Below are 15,076 nucleotides of genomic sequence, written 5' to 3' on the forward strand. Positions count from 1 at the left end.
TCGTGGTTACAAATCGTCCTAACGGTCCCGCTGCATCGAAAGTTAATGCTTGCATTGTTTGTATTACGTTTACTCTATTGCCCAAGGGACATTAGTTCGAGTTGTTTGTGGTAAATCGTTACAGAGCCTATGAATGATTCCCCACGTAGCCTCTACACCGATCAGCTCGATGCTTCCCATCCAATCACCGTGGCCTCATACCGTCGAATCATTTCATGCTGCGATAGGCTGTGCGCTGACTCGAACCTGTGTCTCAACCTTGGCCGAGCTTCTTTCGTCTTCCGTCTTCTCCACAGTATCGAAGAAGTTTGGGGGCAAGGCGAAATGATGATCAAACTTCTTCATGACCTTAGTAGCCTCCTTGATGACGTCGTAACTGTAAGTGAAAGACATGATTCCACGGTGGTCCGCTATTACATGGTCAGTGACGTTTTCGTCCAGTACGGTGACCTCGACTCACTAGGGATGTCTTCCTCATCCAGGAACTCCATGAGGTCTTTCTTGACCTTGTGCGCCTCATCAATACCCACGTTACTGAGAATTTGAATGGCACTGGCACGACCGCGGCGGAGTTTCTCATACAGTGCCATGCGCTCTTCCACCTGGGAGGGGTCTGTGGCGTTAGAGAAAATGATGCCTAGGGCGACACCGTCTTCAACACCCTGCGCGCCGCCTTGACCCTGATCTTGGACTCTTCAGTAGGAGATCGCTACAGAAAGATATCACCACACTCACGAGGTAGCATCGGGTGAGCCGCATCACCGGCCAGGACCAATTTGCCTTTGCGCCATGTTGGTAGAGGAGCGCGGTACAGTAACGGCCATCTCTTGATTTCAGTCGCTTTGCTGTGTTGGGTTTAGCATGGAAATTCAATTATCGTCCTTGACTTGACTTGGAGACTCACTTGATTACAGCCTTGAGACCAGGGTGGAACCCGTCGAATCGCTCCAGCGCAACATTCTTGTCGAAATCGGCATGATAGTCTGAGACGATACAACGTGGTTAATATCGCAGAGCAGCGCGAATTTGTGTCAGTTCACTCACCCTCCTTGGTTACCGACATCATCTCTTCATCGTAGAAAAGTCCGACGAAGTTATGGATAGTGTTCCTATAACATCAGACCTAATATTCTGATCCCACTGGGTTGCATACTTACTTGCGGCATGGGTAGGACACAAGTCGCCGACTCGTCGCGTGGTCAGGGTAGAGACGGATGAGATTGTCGGCATGATCGTTGAAGAATCGGGTTTCTTCGTCTTGCTCAAGGACGTCCTTTGGGATCAGGAAACGGTAGCAGCAGTTGTAATGACCGGCAGGAACGGGAGGATTCTTCCTGCCAAGCACCGTCTCGCTGGCGATGGAGTGAACTCCATCAGCGCCAATAACCAAGTCCGCCTTTACTTCTTGGCCATCGTTCAGCAGCACCGATGGGACTTCGGGGTTCTACAATGCGTACATGTCAGTCCATCATGGAGTGAACAGTCACATCACACATCTACATCAAATCAACAGGGACGCAAGTGAGCGCTCACGTATTCCACAGCCCATGACTTGAGATGGATCGTCACGGGAGTGCCCGGCCCCAGCGGGTCCGTCGCCTTCTGTTTCAGAGCGTCGTGCAGATCGACGCGATGCGCGTACCACAGATCGGCGCCGTAACGCTCGTTGTTCTGGGCATGCGACATGGCCATCGTGGTCGCCTGGGTCACAGGATCCTTGAACTCGATCGGGCCAGCTTTGACGAAGCCAGCGGCCTCGGGGTCGAGCCCCCAGTGGACAAGGAAGCGTGCGACATTGGGAGGGACATGGATGGCGGCGCCCACTTCGTTGTTCATCGCGGATCGCTCGTAGATGTGCACCTGATGGCCCGCACGGCGAAGCGAGATCCCGGCGGAGAGGCCCGCGATGCCTGCTCCGACAATGACGATGTCAAGCATGGCTGGGTGATGATCAAGGGAAAGAAATATGAAAGACGGCGTCTAACAGTCACCTTACGCAATTGGTGGCTTTCAGGCGTAAATGAGGTCGTGCGTAAGTTTGCGATGGTTCTTGGGATGAAAATGAATGGGAATCGTCTCCCCTCTAAACCAAAAGAGCGAAGAGAATACGCAAGATCAAAAGCCACAGATGTATGCTTCGTCAGCCAGGGGGTGTATCGTCGTCTGCTCCACCAAAAGCGCGAGAAAATTGAAGGCAGCCCGCTCTTTCATGGGGGCATGGATCTCGCAGAACGAGGCTATTGGTGGTAATTACGGGAACTTCTGAAAGGTGTGAAAGAAGGAGTTCTCACTTTCAACCTGGAAAAGGCCAGGATCCAGAATCTCCAGTTATGACAGCTTTGGCAAGCTCGCCGATACGATGGTGCTCATTCGTCTCGACTGGCCAGAGTGTTTATGACTGTCGCTCGTGTTGGTTCAATGTTCAGTAATGTGGGCGGGATATTGTTCCGAAGCGTATCTTGGCTCTTCGAGCCATTTTCGATTCCTGAACTGGCGTTCATCGTTCTATGCGCCCATGCAAGGGGGCGGCAAAACGGCCTAACTCGAGAAAGGCAAAAAATGAGGCTCGAATTCTTCCGCCGGCATCCCGTCCGTATTTCTTGGTCAAGCTGTTCTGCGAGCTCCAGACCGGACACCCTGCGCTATCCCAGGACCAGAACCGGGTTTGTCCAAATGAGTCCCACAGCGGCGACAGGCCGGATATCTCGCCTGGGGTCCCTATTGGACATGGCTCCGTGGAATGGGCGTTCGCTTGTTAGAGCTCCACACCCGCCCTACTATGTAGATATCAAACCCATGCAGGCAAATTTTGCTCACTGGTTGGCTATGAAGTATGAAATAATGCAAGTCACGCGTTTCACATGCAGCGAGTGAATTCTGGTCAACATATTGCTGCGGCCCATCGGTGATAGCTGCATCTTAGGTAACGTCATGTCCGACTTCCGATTTCGTGCAGAGCTTTGGTGGAGACTCTCGCTTTCCCCCCGCAACAAAGTCTTCATTCTGTTGTTCACATCGAAAAGCAAACATTAAAGGACGGAGCAGACTCTGTTTGTCGTTGAAGACTGTCAGAAACAGAGTTAGCGTTACCCCAGCTCCCCTTCTGCACGCCAAAAGTGAATCTGGCCATAAACATATCATCTTGTGCATACCCTTCAGCGCCCAGGCCTATTCATGGGTCGAGATCCGCCTAATAACGTTGAGGCCGTGCACCCTTGCCGTCTGTTCAGGGGTCTCGGGGAGCCAAGGACGAGCGGGCCGATCCTTGTACACAAACCCGCTCGAGTCAGGTCTGCTGTGGAATGTCCTGATGAAAGGCGCCACGAATGATCGTTGATGTTGAAAGACCTCAGATGGTATGTTATGGATCTTGATTGCGGTTAGGATTCAATCACAACTACGGCTTAGATACATCTGCGCAACGAGCTTGCTGGAGGTTTGAGAATAGAGAAATAATGTTACTCCGGGATTCGTGACCATTTCGAACCTACCCCCGGCTGCTGTGCCTCTTACGTGTACATATCCCAGTCATTCCAGGTTCTCCAACGGGCAATGGCTACCACAGTGTCACCAGACGGAGTACCTCTTCAAACGACTGAGACGATATACCCAAGGCTAGACCACACGCGGAACTGCGATGCGCTATGCACCAACGTCTTCTTCCCAGGTTCACAGGCAAGTGTGCATCGCCAGTGGAACCAGTGGTCAAGTCCTACATCGGCCAGCGGGAGGGATCACCAGACCATGCAATAGACGATGAACGGAGAGTTTTAGGCGTGTTGATTCGTCCGTCCCAGATGTCTCGACAAAATATGCCCACGGACGTCCGAACTCCCTGTGAACACAGACTGCCGATCATCTCGGAGCGGTGCGTATTAGTACTTCGACCTCCCTTTTAGCTGTGCCGCCGTTTCTTTTCTCATAGATCTGCACCTCTCTAAACAATCTTTTCTTCCAGCCAGTCCCTTTGACTGAGCTTTCTTTCTTGTCCAGTTCTCTTGCGTATCTATGCGGTGATCCGATCTTCATCACAGCCGTCCTTTACCGCGATCTTTGGCAGGCATGTCCGCGGACAATACCAACATGGCGGAGAAGCCAGCTGACGACGCCGTTGTCGTCGGTAGCACTGAGAAGTCTGCCCCCGGATCATCAGATGGTAGCCAGATTTCCGATGAGCCGGAGCCCAAGCTTCATGCAAAAACGTTTCTGGCTGTTTTTGCCGTTGCCTTGATCTACTTCGCGCAGCTATTCAGTCTCATCGGCGCCGGTGCTGTAAGTCACACAACATCTACATCTCAACACTCCAATGTAAAGGCAACTGACGTGAGATGTCTTGCAGCAAGGTCAAACAATTGCCGGTCACTTTGGTGCCACAGACAAGACCAGTTGGCTCTCGGCAGTAATCACCATCATGACCGTCGTTCTCGGACCCATTTTCTCACAAGCCGCGGATTACTGGGGTCGCAAATGGTTCATCGTCATCCCAACTTTCTTCGGCGCCATTGGCTCTATTGTCGTCGCTCGCTCGTCGAGTATCGAGATGTGCATCGCTGGCTTCTGCATCATCGGCGTTGCCTTCGGTGCTCAGCCTCTACTTCATACAGTATCATCAGAGGTTCTGCCTCGAAAGTGGCGAGCCTATGGTCAGGCATCCGACATGATCTCCAACGGTCTGGGAAGCATTCTCGGTCTCCTCGTGGGGGGTGCCTTCAACAGGACCAACAACCCAGCGTCTGATGGATTCCGGTCTTACTTTTATATGGCTTTGGCTTTGTACGCTGTGTCTGCCATTCTATGCATTGCCGTCTACAATCCCCCTCCTCGCCCTTTTCAGAAGAGTCTCACTTTGACGGAGAAGCTTGCAAAGCTGGATTGGGCTGGGTATTTCTTCTTGGCCTCCGGCCTTGTATTGTTCTGTCTCGGTCTTTCATGGTCCAAAAACCCCTACGAATGGTCGGATCCCCACGTCTCTGCGACCTTCGCCGTGGGCGTTGCTCTCGCTCTGATGATGGTTGTCTACGAGACCTGGTTCAAGAAAGACGGCATGTTCCATCACGGTCTTTTCACCAAGAACCGCAACTTTTCCATCGTCATGTTTTGCGTGTTTGCGGAAGGAGTTGCTTTCTTTGCTGCCAACACCTACTTTGCCTTCCAGGTTAGCGTTCTCTACGAGACCGATGGGGTTCTCGTCGGCACCCGCTACGCTTTGATGTCTATCGCATCAATGATCGGCTCAGTTCTTTGCGGTTGGTATTGCGCCAAGACTCATCGCTTGCGTTGGGTGACTGTTGGCGCGTTCGTCATCTTCGTTGTCTTTTTCGCATGCATGGCGACCACCAACCAAGGCTCGAGCAACCCGGTCTGGTTCTACCCCGTCCTCCTTGGTTTCGCCCTCGGCATGACTCTGACGACTCTGATCACCGCCGCGCAGCTTTGCATCCCACCCGAGTTGATCGCCATCGCCAGTGGTCTCATCATCAGCGTTCGATCCCTTGGTGGCACAATTGGCATTGCCATTTACAACGTCATCTTCAATGACAGCATGAGCCACATGCCTGAGAACATCGCGAAGGCTGTGATCCCCTCCGGATTCAACCCGGAGAACTTGGGCATGCTCATCGGTGGTCTTACCGCTCACGACAACGAGATTCTCGGCAGTATTCCAGGCATCACGCCCACGATCATCGAGAAGGCAGCGAACGCTCTTCTCGGCACTTATGTGTCTTCGTTCCAGAAAGTCTGGATTGCTGCAGCTTGCTTTGTTGCTGTCGCTGTTATTGGTATGTCTATTGCCTCTGAATATCACTGTCATGGCCACTTGACTGACAATCATCCAGCTGCTGCTTTCCTTTTTGATCCCAAGAAGGAGTTTAACAACCACATTGATGCACCCCTCGAGAAGGAGGAGGCTAGCGTGTACAGTGTCAGCGCATAAAGCCAGCAGTCATTAGCACCTATGCAGCTTGACATGCTCGTGGATCGGGTTGTCAAAAGTCTTTTTCAAATTCCCATATACATATCCCTTAGAGTTAAAACATGTACATTATACATCTAATTCAGATCACAAACGTCCGCATTCATTCTCTTGAGCCTTTTTTGAGCTACTTTTGAGAATTTGGCGATTCTTGACTCTTACTTTGGTTTCACATTACATACCATCTTCGGCTCTTCTAAACAGCCAAGGCCTACTTCGAAGGCTTTCGCCACCCTGAACCACCATTCCGGCGCTCGACTTCACGTCCCAGCGGTAATGAGCACACCCTCTCCGAGCAACGCGTACCGAAAGATGTGTTGCAAAGTCGAGATAAGCATGTGTGCCAAGGTTAACGCCGGGTGTCCGCCCACACTCCACACACCGGTCAGAGTCGTTGGCGCTAGCACGGCAAGGGACCGGTCTGAACCCCTGCTTCTCGTACCGCTGTAGGGGTTCTCCGCCGGGCTCGTTCAGCCCGGATCCCCATCGCCGAACGGGAAGCTTGCGAAATTTTCGTCACTAAAAGCGAAGGTGGCAGAGGAGGATCGAACCAATCGCGGGTGATCCGTCAATGTGACGACAGGGGCAAAATGCTGTTGGAGCCGGGGTAAGATTCAACGCCAACTCCGGTCCCCACCGCGGGTACGTTGCTGGAGAATAAAAGTAATTGTTATCGTATGATGAAGGAGGTTGTCAACTTATTTCGTGGTAGTGGGATGCGGTTGGTTCCAGGGTGAAAGTTTTTGATATTTTGCCTAAAAGAGCCAGCGGCAGATTCAGTGCTAGTCGTCTACCTCCTGCGCCGTATGTTGCACCTTTCGCAGCGCCTGAACGCCTCGGCTATTGTGTTGATGCATGGAGAAAATGATGGCGTGGTTGTTACGTTTCTTTTTGGTTTCTCGTTTGGCATCGGGCTTCCTCGCTAAACTGTGACACGACGGATTTTTCTCCAGCAGGAAATTTCGAGTCACAATTTGCTACATGCCAACTCAAATATTTTCTGGAACCAAGATCAATGAATATTTTTCTTGCTCAATTGACTTTCTACAATTACCACTAGATACCTTTCTTAGCCAACATTCGGTCTTTATTCTCCAAGGTATATCAGTAAGATCAGCAACTAGTGAGATGGCTCTCAGTACCCAGAGATTCAGATCTGGTCCACTGATCGAAGCGCGAAATATGTAGGAGATCCACGCCAGTCTCCATGTGACAGCGCTTGTTCACATGTCGACATGGCCTAATCTCGCCAGCGTCAAGAAAATTCACCAGACCCTTGATCTCTCCCACCTGCATTACGGGGCTCACCCGTTGCAACATGCCTGCCCCTACTCTCTGTATGAATTCCAAACCCGCCACACTGTGTACGATGATTCACCCAACATCTTGAATCTGCGGGATGTGGGCTTGCAACACGGCGCAATAGTGCGGCGTTGAGTCTAGATGTGCGGATTGGAAAATTTCTCGAAGGACTTGGCGGCAGGCTGGTCCGGCTCCCTTGCCACATGAAGCGTGTGATAACCGCTGGGTCGATGTTCCAAGTTCAGCACCATCTCCAACCGAGTCAATTAAACTTTGTAAGATGAAGTGATGGATCAGGGGCCGCAATAGGCAAAACCAGTTCCGGTAGGATGCATACGAGATGCTACTGAAGAACACATCCCGCGGCCCCCATTATCAGGGGCAGTGTAACTGAAAGCTGCATGTTCGTGGAGAAGGAGAATGCTTTTCCCACAGTGATAGTGCGCCGGTGCCAGAATTGCACTGCTGCGTTATCTGGTGTACATGACGCGGCCGGATTGCCCCTGCTTTTTACATTGGAGGTTCTGCTGTCTTCCCCGGTTCCTGGTTTGTTTGCTTTCTACTTGATTCCGAAGTTTGCCTGTCATCATTCTGTGGAGATGTTGGCACTTGTCTGTTCATACGTGCTGCAACTGTTGTAATCGAAGACCGGCCGTGGAAGATATCTTCGAACCCTGCGGGAGTTGGCTCAAGATGTGGGACGTTGGAGGCGTGCCGATTGTGCCTCGAAATTATGGCCTAGTCTTTTCGTCGTTCTTCTTCACGACCATGGCGGCCTTGGTGGTTGGGATGAGGACATACACGCGCGCTTTTCTCGTCAAGAACGTTGGGGCTGACGATATTTTGATGATAGTCGCTTTTGTGAGTCCTCACTTCGCAGAACTTCCAGGATTCTGGCCCGGCTCAGAGCTAACGCCAGCACAAAGATCGGTACTATCGGTTATCTGGTAACAATCGTTCAGCGTAAGTATTGTCAGCCTCGATGGCCATCATGATATGGCTAACTCATGTTCTGCAGAAATCAATTGGGGACTTGGCGACGCTATCGGCCTCGAGGAACTGGTCGAATTCCTTCGAGCTCTCTATGCGACCGTAGTGTTGTACAACTTCACCCAGCTCTGCGTCAAGTTCTCGATCCTCTTTCAATATCGCCGAATCTTTCGAACCGACGGAGCCAAGAGAATTATCACCGGGCTAATTGCATGGCTCGGCGCGTATGCGATGTTCTGTCTGGGCACAACAATTTTCACTTGCTGGCCCGTGGCAAAATACTGGGATGACTCAATTGAGGGAGGTTGCATCGAGCGTTCAGTCCTGAACTACGCCATTGCTGGGTTCAATATTCTCAACGACCTCATCATCCTCTTCATACCAATCCCGTGGCTCAAGAATCTGCAAGTGACTTTCCGGGCGAAGCTTGTGCTTATCGGAGTCTTTACTTGCGGTGCCTTGTGAGTTATCCGTCGTGACCATGAATGTTGAATATGGGTTGGCTAACACATATCTGACAGCGCTGCCATTGTGGCCATCGTGAGGCTTCATTCGTTGTATGTGCACGGCTCAGCGCCTATTGATCAACAACCACGTAAGTCTTCCTCTCGTTTATCCATTACTATGACAAACCCCTAACAGTCTGTAGTCGTTGGCGTAGACATTGCCGTCTGGTCTGGTCTTGAGATCAACATCGCCATTATTTGCGCATCAGTGCCTGCACTCAAGGCTCTTTTCATCAAGATCATCCCGAAGCTTGGGACATACAAGAAGTATTCGAAGAATCCCTACGGACGTAGCACCACTGGAAACCTTCCTCTTCGAAGCTTCGACAAGCGAACAGGGAACTTCTCGCAGAGCGGAAAAGATGGTACAAAGATGGAGATCCAAGTTCACAGATCGATCGAGATGAACGTCATGCCAGCGGAAGATGACGATAGCCAAAAAGACCTCGTCACCAACGGTTGGGCGGCAGGCTGTTATGCTCATGGTCAGCAGCCTGACGACGCGGAAGCTCGAGCTGGGACTGGTCCTGGTGACCGCCGGAGTAACATTAGAGCCAATTCGAGGTGATGATACTGTAGACAACCTCCATTATAATAGAGAACGCAAGACCAAGGAAAGCTAGCGAGTCACGAAAGCTTATGATTGGATGTAGGATTTGAAGTATGTGTGTAACAACAGCCAGACGACTCGACCCCCACGTTTTGCTCAACTCTCGTTTCTCTTAAGCCTCGTGCTTTTAGACCCCGGTGCGCTTGTCCGGCAGCCTTAACGGGCGGCAAAGAGCCCAGTCATGATCCACGCGAAAAATACTTGAGGTCAGCCCCCTGATGATGCTAGATCCAGGCCCGGGCAATGTTCAAGGTTTGCGTGGAATACCCCGCCTATTTTCTGAATGGCTCAACATTGTTCGTCCATGGTGAATGCATTCCTGATACGGCCGACACCAGCCGCATACGCCTCGTACGCGGCGATACTATGAGCCCAGACCCCGCCGGTTGATGGTCAGCCAAGCAGTCAGTCAACTCGGATCCTCCCGTTTGGAATCCTTGATCATCGAGTTATGCTTTGTGGAGTAATTCCAATCACTCGAGTACAAAGTTGCGCCCAACTTGCGCATCCTAGCGCAGTGATGGTCTTCGTCGACTGGATCTTCAGCTCGTGGGTTGGTGCCGAAGCCGCTGAGGCCGAGGAATTCAAGTTCCACGCCGTCGCAGGCCATCAGGTAGAAACCGCCAGTGCTGGGCACTATTGTGCAAGAGGATGCTGACCCGAAATCGATGCGGAAGGTACCCCTTTCCAACAAGGGATGCATCCTGGACTCATCAAAACAACCGCATTCTTCGTCGTCGTCATCCAAGAAGGTCGGTTGGCTTGCTGTCGTAGAGAAAGGCCGAAACATCTGTCCTGCAAAGAAGATGGCGACTGCGAAGAGGACAGAACCCAAAAAGATCATATCGAATGGCTGAACTCTTTGAGCGCATTCACATGCGTTGCAGCTGAAAATATAGGAGGGTTGGTGGGTGATTTACCATCCACAGAGAGGTTGTTGGTCTTTCAAAAGCTATAACTTTGCACCCTTGCTCATATCAGTTAAGTCTTACGAGGTGCCTGAAGGACATCATCTTTAAGGCATTAATCTAGTTTTCTCCTGATATCGCTTCTACCTACGTGGTGATATTCCCAACTTCTCGGTGAATGATTCATATTCTTCCCGCACACCAGGCAGCCGACAGCGGAGCACTGGAACTTCGGATGTCAGCGCCGACGGACTAGAGGCCGAAGTGGGGCCGGCAGGTTCGTCCACAGTTGGTTCATGGTTGCAGCTATGAATCTGACTCACATTTCGGTGCTCTCACTTTCACGATCACAGAATCTCACTTCGAATTCAAATCTTTGATACCTCCTCTCACTTACCGCACATCAATTGGAGTTGAATTGCGTCATCCAGCAAGCATGGCGACCACCTCCGTTCCGTCGACCCCGCACCCGCGCCTGGGGTGGATAGGTATGTCCCTTCGACCGCTGATGAGGCATCAACTTAGACACCCGGTGCGACGAGACGGTTGTGACTGATTCCTGACTTACTGTAGGCCTCGGATCCATGGGCATTGGCATGGCCGTCAATTTGCAGAAGCACCTGGCACAAAATGGCGCACCAAATCTACAGTACCACAATCGCACGATGTCTCGAGGTGAGACGCTTGAGACTATCGGAGGCATACCGCGGCCAGAAATCAAACATCTCTTGGCCAACTCGGACATAATTTTCATGTCCCTCAGCGACGATGCCGCTCTTGAGTCGATGCTGGATGCCATCCTTGGAAACGTCGCACCCGAAGATTTGGCCGAGAAGATTATCGTTGACACATCGACGGTTCACCCTCTTTCATCAGCCAAAGCCCGAGACCGTCTGTTAGAAAAGAAGGCCAAGTTCATTGCGGCCCCGGTCTTCGGTGCAAGTCCTGTTGCTGCGGAGGGGAAGTTGCTCTGGATTGTTGCGGGTCCGAATGAGGCAGTCGACGCCATCAACCCGTTCATCGTTGGAGTGATGGGGCGAGGAGTGATTCGTCTCGGAGAGGACGTTCAAAAGTCTAGCATGATGAAGACAGCTGGGTAAGTGAATGATCTTTCGAGAAGGCGTGCCATGCTGATGTTCCTAGTAATTTCGTTACCGCCGGGATGATGGAGCTTGTCGCAGAGGCCCATGTCTTTGCGGAGAAGACGGGCCTTGGTAGCGAGGCTATGGAAGCTCTGATAGAGCAGCAATATGGCCCTCTCGCACTGTCAATGTCGAAACGCCTGACCACCGGCGCTTATCTCCCCGGAAAGGGCCAAAGACCGTGGTCCGACCTTGGTCTCGCATTGAAGGATGTTGGACACGGGATCGACTGTGCTGAGAAGTCTGGCGCTCGGCTAGAAGTCGCTGAGGTTGCACTGAAACACTTGAAGGAAGCGAAAGAATTCTCAGATGCACAGGGGCGGCCATTGGATTCGTCGTCGATGTATGGAGTCTTGCGCAAGGAAGCTGGTTTATCGTTCGAGACGGACTTTGTCAAGAAAAGAGACGAGTATCGATCTGAAGCTTGAGCTACATCAGCAGTCAATATTGTGAAGTAAAATGGAACGAACTGCTTGAAATGTGCGGAGGGTGCATCAGTATATGTTTGATAGCTTGTCGTCATGTAGTCTGACCGGGATAAGACAATCATCATAAGAGAATATGCAAAGAGAGTTTATTCGTACGGACTTACCGATGCATACATTCTCATGGATGATTCCATTGTGCCTTCTGAAAATATATAGCGTTAGCCTCGTCACTCTGAAAGTGAAAAGAATCAGTAGCATGGATCCGGCAAACGATGACTTCAGGCGATGTCGACTATTCAGGGTCTTCATAGCCTCAAATTGTGAGGAACTCCGTTCGGCAAAACTTCTTTCATCATACAGTCAAATGTCGTTGGGAAGTGGGCTATAGATATGAATTGTTACTTACCTCGATGTTTTGTAACTTCGCTGGAGTATTCTTGCACGGACGATGGCAAAATTGATTTCTCAATGGTTGTCGACATATACGTGTCGGAATAGATTGCAGAGAGAGTTGATTTGGGGGTGATGATGCTTCATATAAGGTAAAACACACGACATCACGGGCGCGAAGTTCAAAATGATGGCCATAAGGGCGACAGCAATGATTACCTACTGGCAATGAGTCTTGCTTCGTCAATAGTGAGTCATTGGAACTAAGTGCTGAATCGTTCGCCGAACCAGGCAAATTCAAAGTTCTATCCGGGATTGTCGGTTATGAGAGTCAATGAGCGAGGATGAATCATTATGATGCTCCATCTTGTGGGCCTTCAGCCACGCAACCTAGCCTCTGATTTCTCGCTAACATGTCATCCCAAATGAAACACAGAATGAGAAATGCGATTGATCATTTCATACCTCAAGTTGCACCTAATCACTATGTGGCTGTTTCAGTATGAAATGGTGGATGACAGCATCTTCCTAGAGTCTTTCATTGTACATCCATCGGTCGTTTGTGCTAAGCACAATGCCAGAGACATAATGAAGGTCTATCTAAACTCATTTGAATCTCTGAGACAATGATCTTTCAGCTTGTCGGCGCTCATCAGCCACTTTTTCCTGGCTCCCATCTGGGCCCCACGCCTCCTGCCTCGTGTTTCTCACATCAATCCCATAACCTTCAGCGTTCTGAGGAACGCCGTCAATATCCAACGCCCCAGCAGCATTGGCCCTGGAAAAGATAACACCCGGCATAACAGGGTAGATTCCTTCTGCCACCTTGGTCTTCGGGACAAGCACGTTGAACCATCGTGGCATGACAAGGCCCACCAGCGTGGCTGCCAGCACAACGTGCATGAACGTAAAACCGGCGATGTGAAGCGGATCCGTGCGGTTCGTGGCATAGAAGTTGGGATAAGCGAAGGAGAAAATTATTGAGACAATGGGGGCGGTGTTGTACTTGAGGACGAAGCCCCAGATGGCAGGTATCTTCCACTGTCCACTGGTCGAAATCGTCCCATTGAGGTCGCGTCGAAGTTGATTTCCCTTGAAAGCGGTGATATTAGCCATTGACGGAAAAGAAATTAGCATGGAGAATAGCTCCTACCGAATACGAAGTCAAGTACCAGAACTTGCGCATCATTGGGTTCTTGTTGAAGAACTTCGGGCAATACGCCGTGGGGTTAGAGGCGAACAGAATTGAGGATGCCATCCCAGCAATGAACATGCCAAAGCCAACACCAGCGCCCGCTTCTGGCGAAACGGAGTGCGCCACAATGAGCCCGATCACAGTGCCTCCGATGTAACCAAATATGTTGTAAAGGCACCATGAGATAAGGCCACACTGGTCCACTACATCCCGGTATCGGTACAGAGTCGTCGCGCACACTGCCTCACACCAGACTATCCAGAAAAGTGCCAAATAGTTGATCCAGGTATCGGCAGCGTCAACCAGGAAGTACCCAAACTCAGTGCAAAATGGAAGGGAGATGAGAAAAGAAGCGATTACGATGCCTGTCGAAACATACGGGCGAGGATATTTCTTGCCCCAGTCAGTGTCGCAAACCATAGTAACGAGGGTCTCGAGTAGTGCGAATGCGGATCCCAGGCCAAGGATGAACAGAGTAGCGAAGAACAGGACGCCCCAGAAGTTGGCTCCTGGCATCTCCGCAATCGCCTCGGGATATGTCAGAAATCCGACGACAAATGTGTTCAGTCTCTCACTGGTGTCCGGATGCATTCCGAGGTATCCGACAACACCAAAAACTGACATGGAGCCGATGATCTCGATCAAAGAGTTCGAGATACAGATGATGAGTGCGTCCTGGACCGCGTTGGAGTACTTCTGGTTGTATGACGCGAATGAAGTATAATAGCCCATGCCAATGCCGGTCGAAAAGAAGACTTGACCACAAGCCTCTTGCCAGATCGTTCCTGAAGCGAGCTTGTTCCCGTGCCATTCGGTCCAGTAAATGCGGATGCCATCGATGGCATTGGGGAGAGAGCAGCCTCGCCCAATCAAGACGATCATGAGAATGATCGGCAGAGCCATTGTGAAGTATACCACACGACCCATAAGGCCAACGCCCTTGTACATGCAAAGCCACACGATGAACCACGTGAACAGGTTCCATAAGGTAACTTCGGTGTTCATAGCCATACCTGGGTAATCTGAGTAGTCCTGAACGGCGGATCCATCGGCAGTGAGGTTGCCCGGGATAGGGTCCACGTTCTGGAGAACGTCGCCGTAAAAGAAGTCTTCATTGCGTCCTTCCCAGGGTAAAGGGCTGGTGAAAGAGTGACGGAAATAGGACATGATCCATGCTATGATGGGAACGTAGTAAATGCAGATGGCGTAACCGATGTAAACAACGCCAAACCCGACACCTTTCGCTCGACGATGAGCATGGTGCCAAGCCAAGACACATCCACCTCGGTATGCCTGGCCAATGGAAATTTCCAGGAGTAAGGTAGGGATCGCGAGGCAAAACAGAGATATCAAATATGGGATGAAGAATTGTAGGCCGTGGTTGTTGTAGACAATCGATGGGAAGCGAAGAAGGTTTCCCAGTCCAACTGCGCCGCCCATTGCCGCAAAGATGAAGGATAAACGCGAGCCCCAGACGTCGCGGCCATCTTCGCCCTTGTTGGCGGCAGGGGCGAGGAAGTTGTAAATTCTTGATGCGATGTTGACCATGGTTGAGACTCCGTGGGTGACTTTCAAGGAGCGTTCTTACGCAGTGGACGTCATGCAAGTTGGGTCTGGTCTGGCTCAGATTA

The 15,076-nt window shown here is 51.1% G+C and overlaps 6 protein-coding genes across 6 annotated transcripts; 3 read left to right on the forward strand and 3 right to left on the reverse strand.

The window, feature by feature from the left end:
- Positions 1–213: 213 nt before the first annotated feature.
- Positions 214–1,938, reverse strand: GCG54_00012748 (6-hydroxynicotinate 3-monooxygenase; the record flags this gene model as incomplete). The annotated part of the gene is made up of 7 exons (XM_045412620.1): positions 214–410; positions 461–685; positions 736–845; positions 905–983; positions 1,045–1,109; positions 1,158–1,444; positions 1,534–1,938. The coding sequence occupies 7 exons, from the start codon at positions 1,936–1,938 to the stop codon at positions 214–216; spliced, it is 1,368 nt and encodes a 455-aa protein (XP_045268626.1).
- Positions 1,939–4,083: 2,145 nt separating this feature from the next.
- Positions 4,084–5,935, forward strand: GCG54_00012749 (putative MFS-type transporter C16A3.17c; the record flags this gene model as incomplete). Its single annotated transcript, XM_045412621.1, has 3 exons — positions 4,084–4,272; positions 4,340–5,780; positions 5,838–5,935. 3 exons carry the CDS (start codon positions 4,084–4,086, stop codon positions 5,933–5,935), a joined length of 1,728 nt encoding a protein of 575 aa, XP_045268627.1.
- Positions 5,936–8,044: 2,109 nt separating this feature from the next.
- GCG54_00012750 (uncharacterized protein) lies at positions 8,045–9,340 on the forward strand (the record flags this gene model as incomplete). Its single annotated transcript, XM_045412622.1, has 5 exons — positions 8,045–8,137; positions 8,203–8,239; positions 8,295–8,727; positions 8,788–8,861; positions 8,916–9,340. The coding sequence occupies 5 exons, from the start codon at positions 8,045–8,047 to the stop codon at positions 9,338–9,340; spliced, it is 1,062 nt and encodes a 353-aa protein (XP_045268628.1).
- Positions 9,341–9,791: 451 nt separating this feature from the next.
- GCG54_00012751 (uncharacterized protein) lies at positions 9,792–10,226 on the reverse strand (the record flags this gene model as incomplete). The annotated part of the gene is made up of 1 exon (XM_045412623.1): positions 9,792–10,226. One exon carries the CDS (start codon positions 10,224–10,226, stop codon positions 9,792–9,794), a length of 435 nt encoding a protein of 144 aa, XP_045268629.1.
- A 500-nt stretch (positions 10,227–10,726) lies between these two features.
- On the forward strand, positions 10,727–11,860 carry GCG54_00012752 (uncharacterized protein; the record flags this gene model as incomplete). Its single annotated transcript, XM_045412624.1, has 3 exons — positions 10,727–10,778; positions 10,864–11,386; positions 11,434–11,860. 3 exons carry the CDS (start codon positions 10,727–10,729, stop codon positions 11,858–11,860), a joined length of 1,002 nt encoding a protein of 333 aa, XP_045268630.1.
- Positions 11,861–12,856: 996 nt separating this feature from the next.
- GCG54_00012753 (putative sodium-dependent transporter) lies at positions 12,857–14,993 on the reverse strand (the record flags this gene model as incomplete). Its single annotated transcript, XM_045412625.1, has 2 exons — positions 12,857–13,342; positions 13,404–14,993. The coding sequence occupies 2 exons, from the start codon at positions 14,991–14,993 to the stop codon at positions 12,857–12,859; spliced, it is 2,076 nt and encodes a 691-aa protein (XP_045268631.1).
- Positions 14,994–15,076: the final 83 nt, after the last annotated feature.

This window comes from Colletotrichum gloeosporioides, assembly GCF_011800055.1.
Source record: "Colletotrichum gloeosporioides strain Lc1 chromosome Unknown consensus_16, whole genome shotgun sequence".
NCBI classification, from domain to species: Eukaryota; Fungi; Ascomycota; class Sordariomycetes; order Glomerellales; family Glomerellaceae; genus Colletotrichum; species Colletotrichum gloeosporioides.